This window comes from Bufo gargarizans, chromosome 9 (genome assembly GCF_014858855.1).
Source record: "Bufo gargarizans isolate SCDJY-AF-19 chromosome 9, ASM1485885v1, whole genome shotgun sequence".
Taxonomy (NCBI): domain Eukaryota; kingdom Metazoa; phylum Chordata; class Amphibia; order Anura; family Bufonidae; genus Bufo; species Bufo gargarizans.
In genome coordinates this window covers 159022501-159041951 of record NC_058088.1, presented here as the reverse complement: position 1 = coordinate 159041951, position 19451 = coordinate 159022501, and the positions used below count along the sequence as shown (strand labels likewise).

General features: G+C 41.4%; 1 protein-coding gene across 1 annotated transcript in view; it reads right to left on the bottom strand.

The window, feature by feature from the left end:
• Positions 1 to 1722: 1722 nt before the first annotated feature.
• PTGS1 (prostaglandin-endoperoxide synthase 1) overlaps positions 1723 to 19451 on the bottom strand; it is an 84371-nt gene continuing 66642 nt past the window's right edge. The window contains exons 6-11 of the mRNA XM_044268555.1: positions 18840 to 19021; positions 16110 to 16193; positions 13613 to 13859; positions 12942 to 13228; positions 5965 to 6112; positions 1723 to 2373 (exon numbers count right to left, since the gene is read on the bottom strand). Of these exons, the coding sequence (XP_044124490.1) occupies positions 2015 to 2373; positions 5965 to 6112; positions 12942 to 13228; positions 13613 to 13859; positions 16110 to 16193; positions 18840 to 19021 (1307 nt within the window). The 3' untranslated portion in view covers positions 1723 to 2014. The remainder of the gene's footprint in view (positions 2374 to 5964; positions 6113 to 12941; positions 13229 to 13612; positions 13860 to 16109; positions 16194 to 18839; positions 19022 to 19451) is intronic.

Sequence of the window (19451 nt, the reverse complement as noted above, 5' to 3'; positions counted from 1 at the left end):
GTTCATTTGCATAACACAAAAAGCCAAAATGACACCATGAAATGAAAAAAAGACCACAGCAGGAAAGAAGGTAGTTTATTGTACATGGCAATGGTAACCGCTTAATATGCTAAAAACCTGGTGACCAGTTCCCTTTAAGGTCTTTGTCGAGTATGCCAAGGTCTCAGATTTTTTTATAGCAGTAAAATATTGTATGCAACATAGACATTGGAATAATGCAACAGCAACTTAACCAATGTGGATCCTCAGATACATGGCATTAGTGAAATGTGGGTATGATATCCTAAATGCCTAAAACAATACATACAGCTATCGTGGAGAATTCTCCATAAATATTAAAAAGATAAATCAAAATGTTCCCCCTGGGCATTCTCTTTTAGGCTTCCAAAACTCATGTAGGTAATTAAATAATGTGTTTGGCCTATTCAGACTAGTCTCCTGTACAGTTTATGTAACTGTGGAGTTTACTGGGAAGAATGCTAAATTTTGGCACCAAATTAGCAACCAACAGTTCTTTAGATTGTCAGTCTTAAATTTTAGCTGTTTAAAAATTTGAATTAGTAAATATACCCAATTATATATTTGGCCATCTGTTCAGTGGAGTACATAGATGAGAGGGTGCCAGAGGAAAGATCACTATGCATCCCTAATGGTGGTTATTCCACTCTGGACCAATGGGCCTGATGCTTATCCCTCAGTTCCCTTTTCACAACCCTGGACTGGTGCTCATCACCCAACAGCAACAGAGGTGGGACCAACAATGACTGGGCATTCTCCGAGGTAAATTTAAAGGCTTGGAATTAAGAAAATGTAGACCTATTTGGCCAGGGACGGACAGACTACCAGTGGGCCGATGGCACCTGAGCCTCATGGCCACCAGTACATAACAATCTAACACTTCAAGCGGTAATTAACACTGGGACCTTCAATTACTTATGTACCTGGCCGATGGCTGCAGGTGTTCGCAGATGGCTATCTGCCTTGCCACTAAACGGGCTGATTCTAGTAAGGTATTATGTGCTGCACTATGGTATTGATGATACCACCTAAGACATGGGACCACTTTTATTTATTTTTTCTCAGGATCACTTTTAGTTCCCAGTCCATCCCTGTTCTTGACCATGAATGGCTGATGCACATGTATGTGTTGTGCATAGTTATAGTCCAATGCTTTATGTATGTATAAAGTGGCCTTCATACACCAAACAGGTTCTCACAATCTGTAAGTTTAGGCCAAAAAGTTTAGGAGATAAGGGTAGATCGCAGAGGCGGGACCGACACCTATCTGACGTTTATGGCATATCTTATCAATATGTCAGAAATGACTCAGATGGGATTACCTCTTTAAAGGGGTTGTCTGCTTTTTTTTTTGTATTGATGACCTATCTGCTGATCATCGTATGAGCGCTGCCTTCTCTTCACTGTTTACCCACTCGCCAATTGCAGCAGCAAGCAGGTATAATTACAACTCCAAATTTCCCATTCACTTCAATGAAATGGCTCCTTCCCGTTCAAGTGAATGGGGGCAGTGGTAAACGGAGAACACAGCACTCGCGCCGCTAACCAAACTGATATTGATGACCTATCCTGTGGACAACTGTAATCTGATATTGATTACCTATCCTGTGGACAACTGTAATCTGATATTGATTACCTATCCTGTGGACAACTGTAATCTGATATTGATTACCTATCCTGTGGACAACTGTAATCTGATATTGATTACCTATCCTGTGGACAACTGTAATCTGATATTGATTACCTATCCTGTGGACAACTGTAATCTGATATTGATTACCTATCCTGTGGACAACTGTAATCTGATATTATTTACCTATCCTGTGGACAACTGTAATCTGATATTGATTACCTATCCTGAGGATAACTTCATAAAACAGTGTTTAAATGTAAAAACTAACTTTAATGTCGGATTCCTGAAACAATGTATGAAAAATACCTAGCGTTTTTTTTTTTTTTTTTTTTTGCTTGTTTTTTTTACACAATACAACATTTGCTAAAGCTCATCACTTGTCTTTGCCCCTGAAGATATAGAACTTTCATCTCCTGCCTTTGGCACATGAAAGGTAACAAGGGGGCACTTCTTGACATTAAGACACACCAGTTTCTCAATTGAAGCAGTCTTTACAATATTGAATCCTTTCTCTCCACCAAATGTGCTGGGTTTCCAGTATTCTGGAGAACATATAGGATTCCCCATAAGTCCTTTGAGTGAAAATGGTGCTCCAATTTCTATCATACTTTCTCCAAAAATAGAATTTGGGTGAGTTTTTTCCAAGAGAATACCAGTGTAAAATTCCAGTGCGTCTATATCACCATACAAGGATTCAAGTTGTGATGAGATTTCCATTTCTCCTGTGGAAAAAAGAAAATAAAAATGCCTATTATACCTAGACACTTTAGAGATGAAAAAATAAAATCGGTGGCAGATGGTTTCCTGTAACCCTAGAGCCAAGACCATCATAGAAGCTGACAACAGTTCACATTTATTCTGTCATTTTTACCTTAAGTAAAACTTGCCCACCTAAGGGCACTTTCACACTAGTGTTTTTCTTTTCCGGCGCTGAGTTCTGTCACAGGGGCTCTATACCGGAAAAGAACTGATCAGTTTTATCCCCATGCATTCTGAATGGAGAGTAATCCGTTCAGTTTGCATCAGGATGTCTTCAGTTCAGTCGTTTTGACTGATCAGGCAAAAGAGAAAACCGTAGCATGCTACGGTTTTCTCTCCGGCGAAAAAAACGGAAGACTTGCCTGAACGCCGGAATACCGGATCCGTTGTTCCGGCATGCGCAGATCAGTAAAAATGAGAAAAATGTACAAGACGGATCCGTCGGTCCGCATGACAAGCGGAGAGACGGATCCGTCCTTGCAATGCATTTGCGAGACGGATCCGCATCCGGATCCGTCTCACAAATGCTTTCAGTCAGCGGCAGATCGGCGGATCCGGCGGCCAGTTCCGACGACGGAACTGCCCGCCGGATCACGCTGCCGCAAGTGTGAAAGTAACCTAAGCAACTAATTGTCTTACTGCTCCAATGCATTGAGGATACCGTCACACGTGCAGGCTTTTTAATGCAGTTTTTTAAGCCATAATGAGCTGTGGATAATAAAAGTATTAAGGACAAATACTATTTGTCTTTTTTGAAGTCATTCCTGGTTTTGGCTCCAAAACTGCATAAAAAAAACTCTGCGTGGATGTGGAACAACTGTGCAAACCAAGCAGTTTGACTTAGGGCTAGACCTAAAGGCATTATCCTGGCAGTCCCCTAATATTTAACCCCTTTACAAGGATCTGGACTACTCTGCAGGGGAGCAACCAGGCCACCACTTCCTGGAATATTCCCTGTGTGTTTGGCACATCAGTGCAAATCACCCAGAAGTAAGGCAATACTCGTCAGGAAGCAGGCAGAGGTCAGTACAGGCGGAGTTTGTGCAAATCCGTGAAACTAGTCCAAGGTCAGGGCAGACAGCAAAGGGTGAATACGGTAAACAGGATAAAGGTCAGGCAGCGGAGGGTCAGAATCGATAAACAGGCAGAAACCCCATAAACTGCAATGGTTTTCTTTTGCAGTCTATAGTACAAGTGATCAGACTGCATGCTCAAGTGCCTTTACGGTACTAAAAATTGCAATAAAAAGGTTTTTAAAAGTACACGTATTAAAAATTCAAGTCATCCTCCTTTCCAAATTTTATATATAAAAATAAACAAAAAACATAATGGGTATTGCTGCGTCCAAAAATATTAAAGCATGAAAAAAAAATTATCCTGCACGATGTACGCTGTAATGGAAAAAAATAAAATAAAATGCCAATTTGCTGTTTGTTGGTCACCTCACCCCCCAAAAAAAAAAAAAAAAAAGCTGAATAAAAAGTGATAGGTCATCATTATCATATCTTCAGGGGTCCAAGTCCCGGCACCCCTGCTGATCAGCTGTTTCAGGGAGTCGCTATGCTCACTGGAGCTCCTGGCAGCTTTCCAAGCACAGCGCCGTACATTCTATAGCGGCTGTGCTGGGTATTGCAGCTTAGCCCCCTTGACTTGAATGGGGCTGAGCTGCAACTAGGCCACGTGACTGATGTACAGTAACATTACATGACCCCACAGAGCACAGGCCTCTTCTAACAACAGATCGGCAGGGGTCCCGGGTGTTGGACACCCTCCAATCTGATATTGATGACCTATCCAGAGAATAAATTCCAGGATAACCCCTTTAAACATAGTAAAACTTATATAAATTTGAAATCAGGGGACAGATGGAAGAGAATATGACTGAAGGATTAGACTTCACTACGCAGAGTTGTCAGTAGTCTGTTACCGTGGAAACACCAGAGTAGAATATTTTATTTTTATTTCGATAATTTGTTGCTACATTTTCTGGAACAATAAAAAAAAGGGCTGAGTTCCAGTCTATCCTAATGCATGTGTTTGTATTTTATAATGTTGCTGTGTTTTATATTGTTTTGCCCCTGGTGTAACTCTACTCTAGTCTGTTTCTTGCTACATTATAGAAAACTAGACCCTCGGGCCATTTCACCACAGCTGCGCCATAGGTTAACATAGGGACAAAAATGCAGTGAAGATAGTTGTGGATCGGGGAGCAGATAAGTATGCTTCACTTTACAGGTCTTGCTGTTAGGGGGGTTATTTAAAACCTAATTAGAAGTTGAACATCCCCATAGGGCTTATGCACACAACCATATAGAACACAACCTAATAGAACAGTCCTATTATTGTCCGTAATGCGATAATAATAGGACATGTTTTATGTTTTTTGCGGAACAGACATACGGAAACCGAATGCACACGGAGTAACCTCATATTTTTTTTTTTTGGAGGACCTGTTGAATTAAATGGTTCTGCAAAAAAAACAAAAAAAATGAACGGGCACGGAAAGAAAGCCCTTAGTCATGCACATGCACAAGTATAGAGAGAGTTGAAGAACTTTTCATTATACAGTGATCTAAGAACATCGATGACTTCTCCATGTCCTCCAAGTTCACAGCCATGGTGTGGAGGCATTTGAATAGAGCAGCGGTTTAACATTCATTGAACATTTAGGCCTCTTTCACACAACCGTTTTTTGTTTTTTTTTTCCCATTTTGCGGGCCGTTTTTTGCGGTCCGTATACAGAACCATTCATTTCAATTGTTCCGCAAAAAAAACGGATTGTACTCCGTATGCATTCCGTTTCCGTATTTCCGTTTTTCCATTCCGTTAAAAGATAGAACATGTCCTATTATTGCCCGCAAATCACGTTCCGTGGCTCCATTTAAGCCAAAGGGTCCGCAAAAAAAACGGAACACATACGGAAATGCATCCGTATGTCTTCCGTATCCGTTCCGTTTTTTGCAGAGCCATCTATTGAAAATGTTGTGCCCAGCCCAATTTTTTCTATGTAATTACTGTATACTGTATATGCCATACGGAAAAACGAAATGGAAACACAACAGAAACAAAAAACGGAACAACGGATCCGTAGAAAATGGACCGCAAAACACTGAAAAAGCCATACGGTCGTGTGAAAGAGGCCTTATGGAATATCCTGTGTATAGAAATAACCTTTTAAGCTTTATTAATCTAAAACTGGATTTCCCCTTTAAAATCAACGATCTGATTGGTCACTGGGGGTGAAGCTTTTAGATACACACCAACTTCATGCTTGAAAGATCAAAATAAAAATAATCCCTTCACAGATACAGTACTTTTTGAAAATTATTTTCCCAGTTGTCAATATGATCCACCTAAAACAACTCTGTGTATGGAGGGACTTAGGCCCCGATTTATGAAAACGGGTGTGAGGGAAAACTGGCTTATGGCTATAGCAAACAATCAGATTTTACATTTTAATTTTCAGAGCTCCTTGAAAATGAAAGGTGGAGCCAGTTTTCCTTTACACCTGTTTTTATAAATGGGGTCCAAATCTTTTCTAAGAAGAATTTTACCTGTTAAATCCTGGAAAGACTTATATGCTTTCAAGCCAAATCTTTTACGATATTCATTGAAAGGCTGCACTCTCAGTTTACGGGATTCTTCAATAACTCCTACAGCTATGTGCAAGAGACGTGGATGCAGGGTTTTTCCACCACCAATCTACAAAAAAAAGTTTTTAATAAGTTATCATTTCTGTGCATTTTCATGACTTGATAGTATCTCTATATTTAGACATATATGATATGTGGGATATCTAAAAATGAATACATTAACAACTAAAACAAACTAATAACTAGCACAACATAGAACCAACCAGAATGCTACTGTCTATACGTATTAGCTGGTCGGCTGGCATTTTGATATGTGATAGACCATATGGGGAGAATGTATCATTCTTGTAGGCCAGAATTGGCACACAGAAGTCACACATTGCAACGCAAAATTAAGAACTTTTTGCAATCTTCTGCCACAAAAAATGGGGGTGGTTCACCTACAGCCTGACACATTTATAGACTGACATGCATTACTCCTAAAATCTGCGGGAGGTCCCTTACTGGCAAAGATTTCAATTTCTGTCCCTCTTTGGCCTTTTTTAAAGTTGGGAGGTATGCTTTCACCATTTATCACCAAAATAAAGTGTTCTGTGTCTTTATTACTTGTTCTTTGCTTTGATTCTTATTGCTTGGGAGTCGGGTGAAATATATTAAAGAATGGAGTAGTAAATGTGCCGGGCCACTGGTGACCTGCCCACGGTCCACACACTTTTTGTAAAAGAAAAGAAGGTAGTAGAAAAACACCAATTGCACCAAAATGTATGACTTATGCCAGTTCTGGCACACAAGGATTTCCCACACTGAGTCTATCACATATCAAAGTGCCTGACCTCTGCTTTCCATATTGGACAATAACTGAAGCTGGCCATACATACTAGATACACGTCAGACTGACCCAATGATTTTGGCTGGATCAGCGGACCATCTTATGTGTCTAAATTAGCAGTGACTAGTTAGGCAGCACTATTGCTATGGGTTATTAGTTATACCTCAGTTACACCTTAGAAGTATGTGTGATGTGCATCTCTTTCAAAACTAGGGGCATTTCAAAAAAGTAAATCATTTCAGACCTGCTGTTATTTAAGCCATATTGCTTGCCCCCATTCATATACCGTACAACGCACCAGGAGAGTCAAAGAGTTACCAAAACTTTCTACATCTGATGTTCTTCTGCACACAGCTAGAAGTAGAGTTTAATTAGCTTCAAAGAAGTCATAGAATTGGAAGGATTCGGGCCATATTCAGCTACACAGATCACCCATATTTCCCCTGTACCCCAGGTAGTAGCAAACTCCTTCACATGATAGCAACAGCAGGGCTTAAATCTATTCTGCACACCTGGATACACCCAGATTCCAATATGCATTGGGCAGAAGCAGCCTCTAAGAAGGAGCTTTAGGCCCCTTGCAGACGAGTGTGTCCGGATTAGATCCGGATGCGTTGCAGATGCGTTCAGTGAAACCTGCACGATTTCACAAGCAAGTCCATTCAGTTTTGTTTGCGATTGCGTTCAGTTTTTATCGCCCGGTTGCAATGCAATTTAATGCGTTTTGCACGCGCGAGATAAAAAAAAATGAATGTAGACAACAACATCTCTTAGCAACCATCCTTGAAAAAAGCATCGCATCCACACTTGCTTGCTCCATTCATTTCTATGGGACCTGCGTTGCGTGAAAATCGCAGAATATAGAACATGCTGCAATTTTCACGCAACGCATAAGTGATGCGTGAAAACCAACGCTCATGTACACAGACCTATTGAAATGAATGGGTCTGGATTCCGTGCGGGCGCAATGCGTTCGCATCACACATTACACCCGTGCGGGATACTCGCTCGTGTGAAAGGGGCCTTACAGAGAATGCTTTTTTTGAAGTATGGGAAAGCTTCATTACTCTACTCCCTTTCCCCCCATACAAGTTGACATAAAAGACTGCTTTCAACTCACATGGTTCCAAATCCGTCTCTTACGAGGTGATCCTCCTATCTCCTAGGCTTATTAACCTAAGGCCTCTTGCACATTACTGTGTGTCCTCCGTGGCTGTATTGCGGCCTGCATACGGCGGGTCCGCAATACACGGGACACCGGTCGTGTGCATTCTGCATCATGGATGCAGACCCATTCACTTGAATGGGTCCGCAAATCCAGAGATGTGGTGCGGAACCATGGAACGGAAGCACTATGGAGTGCTCTTGTGGGGTTCCGTTCCATGCTTCAGTTCCGCAAAAATATAGAACTTGTCCTATCTTTTTGCGGAATGGATGGATCGTGTGACCCCATTCAAGCGAATGGGGTCGCGATCCACATGCAGCTGGCCCACGGTTGGTGCCACTGCATTGCAGTTTGCGGGCCGCAGCAAGAGCACGGGTAGCACGTGTTCATGTGCAAGAGGCCTAACATAGTATTAAAAGGTCATCGGGCCCTAGGTGGAGACTCCCGCGTGGCATGGGGACCTCTCTGGGTTCCCCATTCGGTCCCATTTTTCCTCTGTCAGCCCTTCCCCCTCCTGATTTTTGTCCTAGGTTTAGCTAATGCCTTTTTACTAGGTATGCACAATTATCCCAACCGAATAGAACAAATAAGAACAGAATAATGCTAAGCAACTGTAACGCAACGTGAAGTGTAACGTTACATGAATTCTAAAGATTTGAGAATGAATATATTTACTATGTGTGATTAAGTATAAGATACCACAGGTCAATCACATACTGAATATTAAAAGGTAAATACATCACTAGCCTAAATATGCAACATGCAATATGTGGAGAAGAGACTCCGTTGATCATGCTATAACACATGGCTGTCTACCACGTTATAACACATGATCAACATCCCAGGGCGTACAAGAGACAGGGCAAATCAGGGCAAATCAATACTTACATCCTACCTAGGATAAAGTTCCAGGTGGAATCCCAATTAATTGTTGGTGCAGACCATGCTTATTCCCATCAGCCCCTTCTCCAGCGTGCATCAAGCATGTCTCTGAGATCACTCAGGAATGTGGTCTTATCAGCACAATGGAGGATGGATACTATCTCTAACCCACTACATTACACAGAGTATTAAACATAATATAAAAGAGGACAGAACTAAAGGGACAGAACCAATCAGTACTTAAAAAATACCCTTACAATACAGCAACAAAGTCCTATTCTTGGGAAAGCTAAACGGGACTATTGTTTCAGGATTGCCTAAACCCTGACGGTCAAGGACTTTCTAATTCATATTAGTATTATGGACTCAGGGGTGCAATTATGTTTTCCAGAGATGCTTCTCTTTTTCATATTTTATGTTCTTTTAGTCTTAACATGAAAAATGTAATAAAAACATTATGATAGAATTGGGAGGATTCATGTCTTGTAGAATCAAAATGGAAGATTTAGAAAGCATTCGCTCAAATATAGAAGATGGCAGAATCAAGTAGATTAGGATGATTCATCTCTTTTATAGATTCTATAGGTTTTATAGATTTGCTCATTTCTCATTATAAACTACTTTTCAGAAGAATAGTGATGTTCGTAGACATGGGGCAGATTTACTAATGCTGTCTAAAAGTAAGACAGTGTTATTTAGTTCTGCACCAGATAAGTGGAGTGATTTTTGTCAGTTTTGTAGGTGGAGTAGGCATTTGTGCTAAATCTATGAGGTATTTGCACCTTGTTTAGGGTGGCTTGCACCATTTCCAAAAGTTTACATTTACTAAGGGGGCGGCCATATTTCTTATGGGTGGGGCTATATTTTTAGCCAGATTTATAATTGTGCTGAATATCAATTGGTCATTTGTTATATTTTTTTTACATTGTCTTTTTAAAATATGAAGAATCAATGGAGGATTTATAAACATTTGCAGTAGAATCAATTCTGAGGCCTCAATGGGGCTGGACTCTATCTGGCTGGACTCTGTCGGCATGAATTCAGTCAGGCTGTTGCCATCAGTGATGGGCAATTCGCAGTGTTCGCCCGCGAGCACATGCGGGCTGCCATCTTAACTCACAAGTCCGGCGATGCACAGGTAAGCCCTTACCTGTGCCTGTGCCGCGAGCCGGTCTGAAACAAATGCGGTCACCGGGAGCAGGCAGTTCCGAGAACAGCCGCCGGGGGCCTTCATCTGGCTGTTCTCGGAACTGCCTGCTCCCGGTGACCGCATTTGTTTCAGAACGGCTCGTGGCACAGGTAAGGGCTTACCTGTGCATCGCCGGACTTGTGAGTTAAGATGGCAGCCCGCATGTGTTCGCGGGCTGGCCATCACTGGTTGCCATATTATTAAAAACTGGTTCAGTCTGTAGAGAAGAAATCAGAACTGCCTTAAACGCCATACTGTCAGTCTGTTGCTTGAACAACCTTTAGCATTCGCTGCATACATGTGACATTGGGATGTAATTTACATCCAGGTGTTGGAAGATTTACTGCCAGAGGCAAGGAAAAACATCCAAGGAGATGATGATGAAAGAAGAGGTTTCCACCCTAGCAGTGTACAGGTTATAAATAGTATGGCACGTGTATGTATTTGCTGGGTGGAAAAGTACATCAGGTCTAAAAGGAATATAAGAAGAGCTCCTGCTATACAAGATGACTTCTAGATACATCTGATGGTGAGATAAGGGGGAAGGGGGGGGAATCTATCATTCTCCTGCAGGGTTGGTTTTATTAACTAGGTTTACAGTACAGATTTTCTGTTTGAAGGAGTTAAAAATTAAAAAATAAAATCATACTCACCCATCCCCTGCCATTGCTCTTCTGACACGACTCCGGTCCATGCTGCTCTCCACTTCCTGGTTCCATCTTGATATACATGACAACCATTGTGGGTCGTCACCATGTCCTGGATTTGCCCAGCGGTCCTTTCCTGCATTTTGAGACGGTAAGGCCCCTTTCACACGAGCAAGATTTCCGCACGGGTGCAATGCGTGATGTGAACGCATTGTGCTCGCACTGAATCCAGACCCATTCATTTCAATGGGGCTGTGTACATGAGTGTTGTTTTTCACACATCACTTGTGCGTTGCGTGAAAATCGCAGCATGTTCTATATTCTGCGTTTTTCACACAATGCTGGCCCCATAGACGTCAATGGGGCTGCATGAAAATCGCATTGCATCCGCAAGCAAGTTTTTTACTGATGGTTGCCAAGAGATGTTGTTTGTAAACCTTCAGTTTTTTATCACACGTGTGAAAAACGCATCAATGCGCATTGCACCCGCTCAAAAACAACTGAACGCAATTGCAGACAAAACTGACTTAACTTGCTTGCGAAATCGCACATTTTTCACTGAACGCGTTTTTCTCTTTTTTTCTTTGAAGTGGAGGGTTGTCTATTAGATTGGTTTAGTAGCTAGCCCTGGCTGAGAGAATTAATATCTAGCTCACTAGAGTCACTAATGCTAACTTTCCACCATTTTGTCAGAACATTGAAAGGTACATGCGGTGATGGAGGAAGTATCCAGATATCAAAATGATTGTTAGGAGTAGGCAACCCATCCCTTTACATTCCAGGATTGGGTAATAACCTCGTCCATGTTTCTTTTCCAAAGCCAGGTCTGTAGATTGTAGCCATACAATCATACAAATCAGAACCTTAAGAGGGGTCAGGAAGGTCCTAGTGTCCTTTCCAGCCGAGGTCACACATGAAGCCCCTATCTTGCAATACGAGAAAGAAATACCTGGTCTAATCCATATTTGGTCCATGTGCTTCAGGCCATGTATATACTTCACAAGGTATATACTGATACAAGGTATCAAAATCAAATAGATCCCAGCTCAGTAACAGGGAGCAATTAGATAACTCCAGCCATCACCTCCGCCATATTTGGTAGGTGTGCAGGACATTAGGACGGAGTGAATGGAGGTAATTTGAAGTTGCTATGCTGAATGCCCGAAAAGATATTTCAATACAAAGATTTTAAGGTAGGCTTGGTTTACAGTGGTCATACAAAACGGTCATAAAAGATCATTACCATACTCGCTGGCCTACTCTTACATAACAGGCCGGGGGGTTATGGAGGAATCTACAGACCTTTTTTTAACACCGGTATGGAGAAAAGCAAACCCTCATTTCTTTGGGGATCACTAGCTTGATGGACTGACCAATATTTCTGCTTCCCCAGGCAACCAGACTTAACCATTGTGTAACATATTAAGTTCAGTTTTTATCCCTTTTATTTTACAAACTGTTATTTTGCACTGTATGTATATTTTATGTTCTATGATAACCCCATTGTTTGTACGCACTGTCCTTTTTTTGTATTAAAACTTCACTTTAATAAGAGCCTTCTTGTGTTTTAACAATTCCATGACCCTAGAAGAAGTGTAACCTATATTGATATATTAACCTGTGAGTGCTAGCAGTTGTAGAGTATACTTGGGTGTTATGTAATGTAAGGTGTCTCGTCAGCCTGATATGACGAGTGGTGGCAGCTAAGACTGATTCGTTTCGGATGACGGAGAGCTGAAAGAGGGAGTTCCAGCAGGCTCCCATCCTGAATCTAACTCCATGATCCTGACAGTACATGTTACAGACGGCGATACAATACAGGTGAAACGCGAAAAATTTGAATATTGTGCAAAAGTCCACTTATTTCAGTAATGCAAATTAAAAGGAATTCCATTAATGCAGCTTAAAATTAGAATTTTGTGAAAAGGTTCAATATTCTAGGCTCAAAGTGTCAGACTCTAGTCAACTAATTAATCCATACCCCCTGAGCAAAGGGTACCCGCAAAAATTGTGACTTTGGGGTTTTATAAGCTGTAAGCCATAATCATCCAAATTATACCAAATAAAGGCTTGAAATATCTCGCTTTGCATGTAATGAGTCTCTCTCATATGTTAGTTTCACCTTTTAAGTTGCATTAGTGAAATAAATTAACTTTGCACGATATTCAAATTTTTTGAGTTTCACCTGTATATGAGGTGATGTCATGTAGAAGTTGACCATTTTACCTTTCCCGCTATCTGCTTTGTGAAGGATTCCACCAGAGCCTCCACCCCGTAATCTGTGAGCATTGACGTGTTGTAGATGAAGTTGCTGTAGTTGTAAGCCTGACCTAAAATGTTGAAGTTGTCCGGCATGAGAGGATGCCAATGATACAGCTGGTTAAACTCCACAGCAATGCGGTTACGATACTGGAACTGGACCCCAAACAGTAATTCCGGATCAAACTTTAACTTTAAGAAATATCCGCTGAGGTGCTGAACGTAGTCTTCTATTACAATCTTAATGGTCTCTCCTACAACAAGAAAAAAAAAAACACAGGTTTAGAGCACCAGGGGGATGCAGTTCATTTCAGCTACACATAAAATGAATGTCCAAATATGTAAGTAGGTACAAACTTTTGTGGCGATTCATTTCTTAACGTTTTTTCTTTTCAGGATAGACTATCAATATTAGTCCAGTAGGGATGCAACTCCCAGAACCCTCGCTGGTCAGCCATTCTGGGGTAGCTCTGGCGCTAGGAATAGGCCAGAGCTGTAGTGGCCAGAGGCGTTTTTCTTCATCTCATTGGAGGGAGTGCTCTAAGCCAGACCCCAGCCAAAGTGATATTGGACAGGCCATTATATATCAATGATATACAATAATATACACAATATATACAATAATGGTACTAACTTACCTATGAGGATAAGTCTTGCAGTTTGAAATAGCTGTTCATCATCCCAAACAGGATGCTCTTTTTTTAGGACTTCACACACCCGATTGTGTTCACGAAGCCATATGGTCGCATACATCATCAGTCCAGGGAGGAGACCAAAAACCTCCTGTCCCATAGCGAACCTCTTTTCATTGGGGACATTCTCAGGGTAAATCATGTAAACTGGAGCATCGACCACTGTTGGTGGATACATATCTCCATTTATTATCTGAAGTACAAACAGACCCATGAAGAAAAATTTTCTTTAGGTGTATGTCAGATTGAAACTGGTGACAAAAAAACTGAAGAAATGCACTGCAATACGGTACTCATTAAAACAAGCGCTTTCATAGCAGTACAGCTTAGGCTATCGGGGCTCTGCTGCAATTCAATGCAAGTAATTTATGCATTACCATAGGATTTGCAGCGTAAACTCACATTTAATGTGCTACCCGAGATAGGAGGAGACCATTAAGGGGTATTCTAGTTGTGACAAGTTGTCCCCTATCAGCAGGGGTGTAGCTAAAGGCTCACGGGCCCTGGTGAAAGAGTTCAGGTTGGGTCCTCTTCCCTTAGTGCTTTGTGGCCAGAGGCAGGAAAGCACATAGCACTTTTGCAGCCTGAGGCAAAAATTTTAACGGCACCCCCATCCCAAATTCTTGACCCAACCCCTTCCCTCTAGCCAGAGGTGTAACCTGACCTGCATGCACTTTCTATAATACTGGTGTCCTCTTATGCACAAGGGTCTTTGGGGCCCCCCCTCAGGCTCCTGGGCCCAGTAGCGACTGCTACTGCACCCCCTATAGCTACACCCCTGCCTATCCACAGGAGAGGGATACATATTAGATTGCACTACTGCTCCTGCTGTCGCTTAGAGCTGAATGGATGGGTGGTGCGCATGCTGACCTGCTGCTCAGTTCATTTATGGGGCCCCGAGGAGTATGGGTTCCCCACTTATCTAGTAGTTATCTCCTGTCACAATCGGAATACCCCTTCAATGAGTTCTGTTTCATCTTCACAGCATATAGTGCCAATGCTTGGTATTGAAACTAAGGCCCATTCACTTCAATGGGACTAATCTACATGTAGGCCACATGACTGATAAACGTGGCCTAGGCAGAGGTCAGCTGTTTTCAAATTACTTATTCTGCGGCTAGGTCATCAATATTTTACTTCCATAAGAGGTTGCCATAAGATGGCAAGTGGGTTTTCTTCACTATAACCAAGGATGCTGTAAGGCAGCAAGTGTTCTTATTAAAAACAATTGCCAAGTCTTCCCCATTGTCTGTACAGCTAGATATAGTGCGAGATTGGGAAACCGCTATTTCTGCATAATGTTTGTACTTAAACTGTCATTTGGCATTCCGGGCACTAGAGGCCACTGTTTTGCAGCTACAACCTGCACACTCTGGGATTTGCACATGTAAAGTAGGTGATGACTCATGCTGCTGCTGGTGAGTGAACCAGGAAGTGTTGATCTGACATGGTGGAAGGATTGTGCTGTGAGGGACTGAATCCGATTTCATCCTGGATTGCAGATGTCCGGAAGTTAATGGACACTCAAAAGAAGGAGATTAGCCGTTATACCATTACTGAATCCAGCTCTTTTGAAAGAGAGGTTGTCCCAGGAAAACCAGTTCAGGGTGTGGACAGAAGTCATCATCAAGCAAGGCTGCATGGTTGCTGAGAGGTTGGTGGCCATCTCTGGTAGGCTGCATCCTCAGGCCCAGAACGGACGCAGGTCAGTACACCTAGTTGCTGATTGTAATATATTGTGTGGCGCCTGAAGTAACAGAGACTACCCTAGGCCTCGCATTAGTTAGTGAGTTAGGATTTTATCGTTTGCTAGGCTTTACTGTAGTGGACTGCAGCGCAGTTATTGACTTGCAGTCTCTGCTGCATCTGCCACTGGCTAGGGGTGTTCTCTGTAGCGGCACAGCACGACTTGCAGGCTCTGCTGTGTCTGCCATCGGCTAGGCCTGTCCAGTGGGCAGGGACATTGACTGTGGGTCCGGGATATAGAGTTTTCTATGCATGTTTGAATTGTTTTGGTTATGCTTGTATTATTACCTTTTGCCTAAGTAAAGCTTCTGTTCGTGCATATTAAGCTGGTGTCAGTGTCGCTTTCCTTGTCTGTGACTTCACTGTATTCTGGGGAGCCCACCCCGGTACACGACTTACAATAGTACACATCTAATTACTAGTTTTATTGCTACTGAATGGACACAGGTTCTATTATGTGTACATGTATATTTTTTATTCACCTAGGCTTTATTCTTTGCAACCAATCATTCGTGACTAACAGCTACTTGTGCATACTCGCTTACAGGAATGATAAAAAAAAAAATATATTTGAAAGTCATCAGAAAACTGAACTCATACTCGTAAAAATAAATTGGGGGAATTTCTAGAGTGATCAACCGGAAGCTCATAATTAGGAATATATCTCCATGAACAAACATACTGTTATTATACAAACCTGATACTTCAATTTTCCGTCTTTGAAAAGGCGCAGAGCGTGTTGGCGCTCCAAATTATCTCCATATACATGGCTGAGGTCAACCTAGAAAAGATTGGCAAGCGTTTCATCATACTGCAGCTACTAATTAGAAAGGAAAACATCACATTATGCTCCATCAGACATGCCGCCACAATGAACTATTAATGAGGATGAAACAGCCAAATATATCATGTTAATACATATACCAAGTCAAGGTGAAATATCTACTCAGAAGAGTGATCACAAAAAGAACAGATGAACTTTCAGCATCACTGACTATGAAATATTTATCTTTAAACTATGAAACGTGTGTGGCCTCCATGATGTGGTCTGCAACAGCCAGAACGTCTTGATTCCAGCAATATAGCGTAGTCTCTTGTAGATGTTATCTTTCTGGCAATGATCTCTGGGAAAAGTATGCAAAATATCTCTCCTCTGGCAGGAAGAAAACTATCTGAAGTGCCACCTACAGGTAGTTTACCTTGTAAGCCAATATCTCTCAAGGTTCTATAATTTGTGTGGGACATTGGCTTACAGGATAGCTACATATAGGTGGCACTAGAGAGCGAGCTCTCCTCCAGAAAGAAGAAAACTATTTTGCACACTTTTTCCCAAAGAGTATTGCCTGTAAGAAAGATAACATCTATATGAGACTGGCGTGAGTCAAGGTGATAAATGTGGGGTTCCTTCTCCCCACATCAATTTTGGGCTCCTTCAAATCTGCTTCCAACATTGCTTCTTACCATTTGTACTTATTCTCAGATAGGTGGTAACAGTGCATTATTGGGGTTGCTGACCCTTTTTTTTGTACATAGTAGGATTGGCAATTTTTGCATATTTGCTGGCTTCTGTCTAGATTGTGTTATTGTTGGTTTGTATGTGAAGCCATTATTTATTTATTCTGCCGCGCTATACAGACATTAGCATCAAGCTGTCCCCAATGGGGCTCATTAAAGGTCCCTATCAGTATGTCTTTTGGAGTGTCGGAGGAAACCCACATAAACATGGGCAAGCATACAAACTCCATGCCCAGTTAGGCTATCATATGTATTAGATATTGTTGGTGTCCCCAGACCTCATGAATTGTGTCAGATCCTGTCTTTGCCGGAGCTGTTAGATGACGTGTCGGAGTCTTCTAACATATGATCGATGGATTCCTTTTCTTTGTAGTGCACTCGGTTAGGTCGGAAAACGGGGTATTCATCCAAGATTTCTTGACATCAAGAAATCTTGGATGAAAAAAAAAAAATTTGCTCTCTCCATAGAGAGAAGTTCTCTCTCTCTATGGAATTTAAAAATTTCTAAAATTTTGGGTCGAATTGTGACTCTAACCAATGGATTATATTGATCATCAGATGCAATTATAGTTCCTCTGCCCTATTCACTTGAATGGAAAGGAGCAGTTGTAGAGGGTAGGGTAGGTCATCAATATAGAAAAAGACAACCCCCTATAGGAAAACTGACAACCCAATTTAAGCCATTGTTTTTGTTTGTCTTAGTTTTTGTGAAAGATCATGCCCATGTGCATTCTAGTAGTCCGGTAGTCAAGAAAATAGCTGAGATCATCAGCTCATGTAACTAATATGCAGGGATACACATCCCAAATATAACAGTAGGTCAATACTAGCCAAAAGGACGTGGGTGCATTGTGTATGGGCCTTGCAAGATTAATTATTTGCCCTTGTTACACAGGATGTACCTTATCTCTAAACGAGCAAATAATAATCTATGCGAGAGTTTTTATTTGCCTAACCTCACTTCAGCCTCTTAGTGTGGTCATCACCATGCCAAGTAGAGGTCATCAGTGGCCAAAACAATACTGCCCATGTTGAATGAGACGGTGGTTGGGCATGGGTGTGGATAGCCAAGTATAGAGTATGTTTATGGGGGATTGGAGAGAGATACAATCGACATCTATTGATGTTGTATGGGTACAGTTCTTTGTTATCACTATATGCTTTGTATGTCTTGGGGGCACCTATATCGTTTATTAAAGAGGTCTTAGTCAAACAAGTCTTACTGTACTTCTACCATACATGTCGAGTTTATGTTTCTGGATAACTGTCTTTTTCATTACCTGGACACAAATGTATCCGTTGCTATGTAAAGCGCTAGATAGCCCTGCTCATACAGGCTCACTTTTTATAGGCGATACAGGAGATAAAAGGACTTGAAGCAGTGTTGGAATATCAGCTGAAGGAGATGCTTAGGCCAGGTATATGCTTGTTGAGAAAGGTACACTTCCGGTGAGATTTTTCCTGATGAAATGAGGAACTTCCAGAGGAGAAAGGAAACCGAAGAGAAGTTCTGTATGCTGAAGTGTGAGGAGGTGATTAGAAGGGTGGATCAGATTCTCACATGCTCAACCTTTATATATCTTTAAATAGGGTCTTGTGGCAATTTGTACAAATTGTCTTCAGAAAACAAAGAGTGAGAGAATTCTATGCCTCACAGCTAGGTATTTATATCTTATCTGATGGTAATCCAAGTAGAACATGCCAGACTTTTAACTTGTAATTACCGCTGGCTTATATTGCCACACTTACCACACACTTAAAAGCAGGATGTTAGTGTAACAGGATACTCCAGGAACTCAGAGGTATAAGTGGTGTCAAGACTCCTCTCATTATTAATGAATCCTAATCTTAAATTCTGATTCTCAACCTTCAACTGTTATAATTAACATGGCAAATAAATTGCATAACTTACCCCATGACCTAATCCTTTAGTGAAGCCTTTTCCCATCCTCCCAAAAGTCTTGAAAAACTGATGAGTAAAATGTTGAGCGAAGAATGCGAACATTAAATTTGTGTTCTGCGGGTCGGGGATGAAGGCCTCCCTTTTTAGAAAAGTCTCAACCAGCATGGTAGCATCAGGCAGTTGGAGTTTTCCTGGATATAAAGATATAAAATCAATATGATATTAGGGTGAATTCAGGAATTCCTACATGAAGATTTGTTGACAAAATTTGTGCAATTGTCCTATTCATTTGAAGGAGCTTGCAGAAAGTTGAAAATTTGCTGGCAGATTTGGTCCATATTTCACACCTCACTTACAAAAGGAGTGAAATCTGCAATGACAAGTCGCGTAATAAATAAATATTCTGTACTTTTTAAAATCCACACTGTTTGCCGATCACATGTGAGTATTTTGGTCAGTGATTTCCATCAGTGATTGTGGGCCAAAACCAGGATTGGAGCCTCCACGGATATCAGATATAATTAGTGGTAGGTGGTACATTTAAACTGGGCAATTATAAGGAATGAGTGATTGTATTAACGCTCATCCCCAACAATTTCCTTGAACCTTTTCCCATGGAAA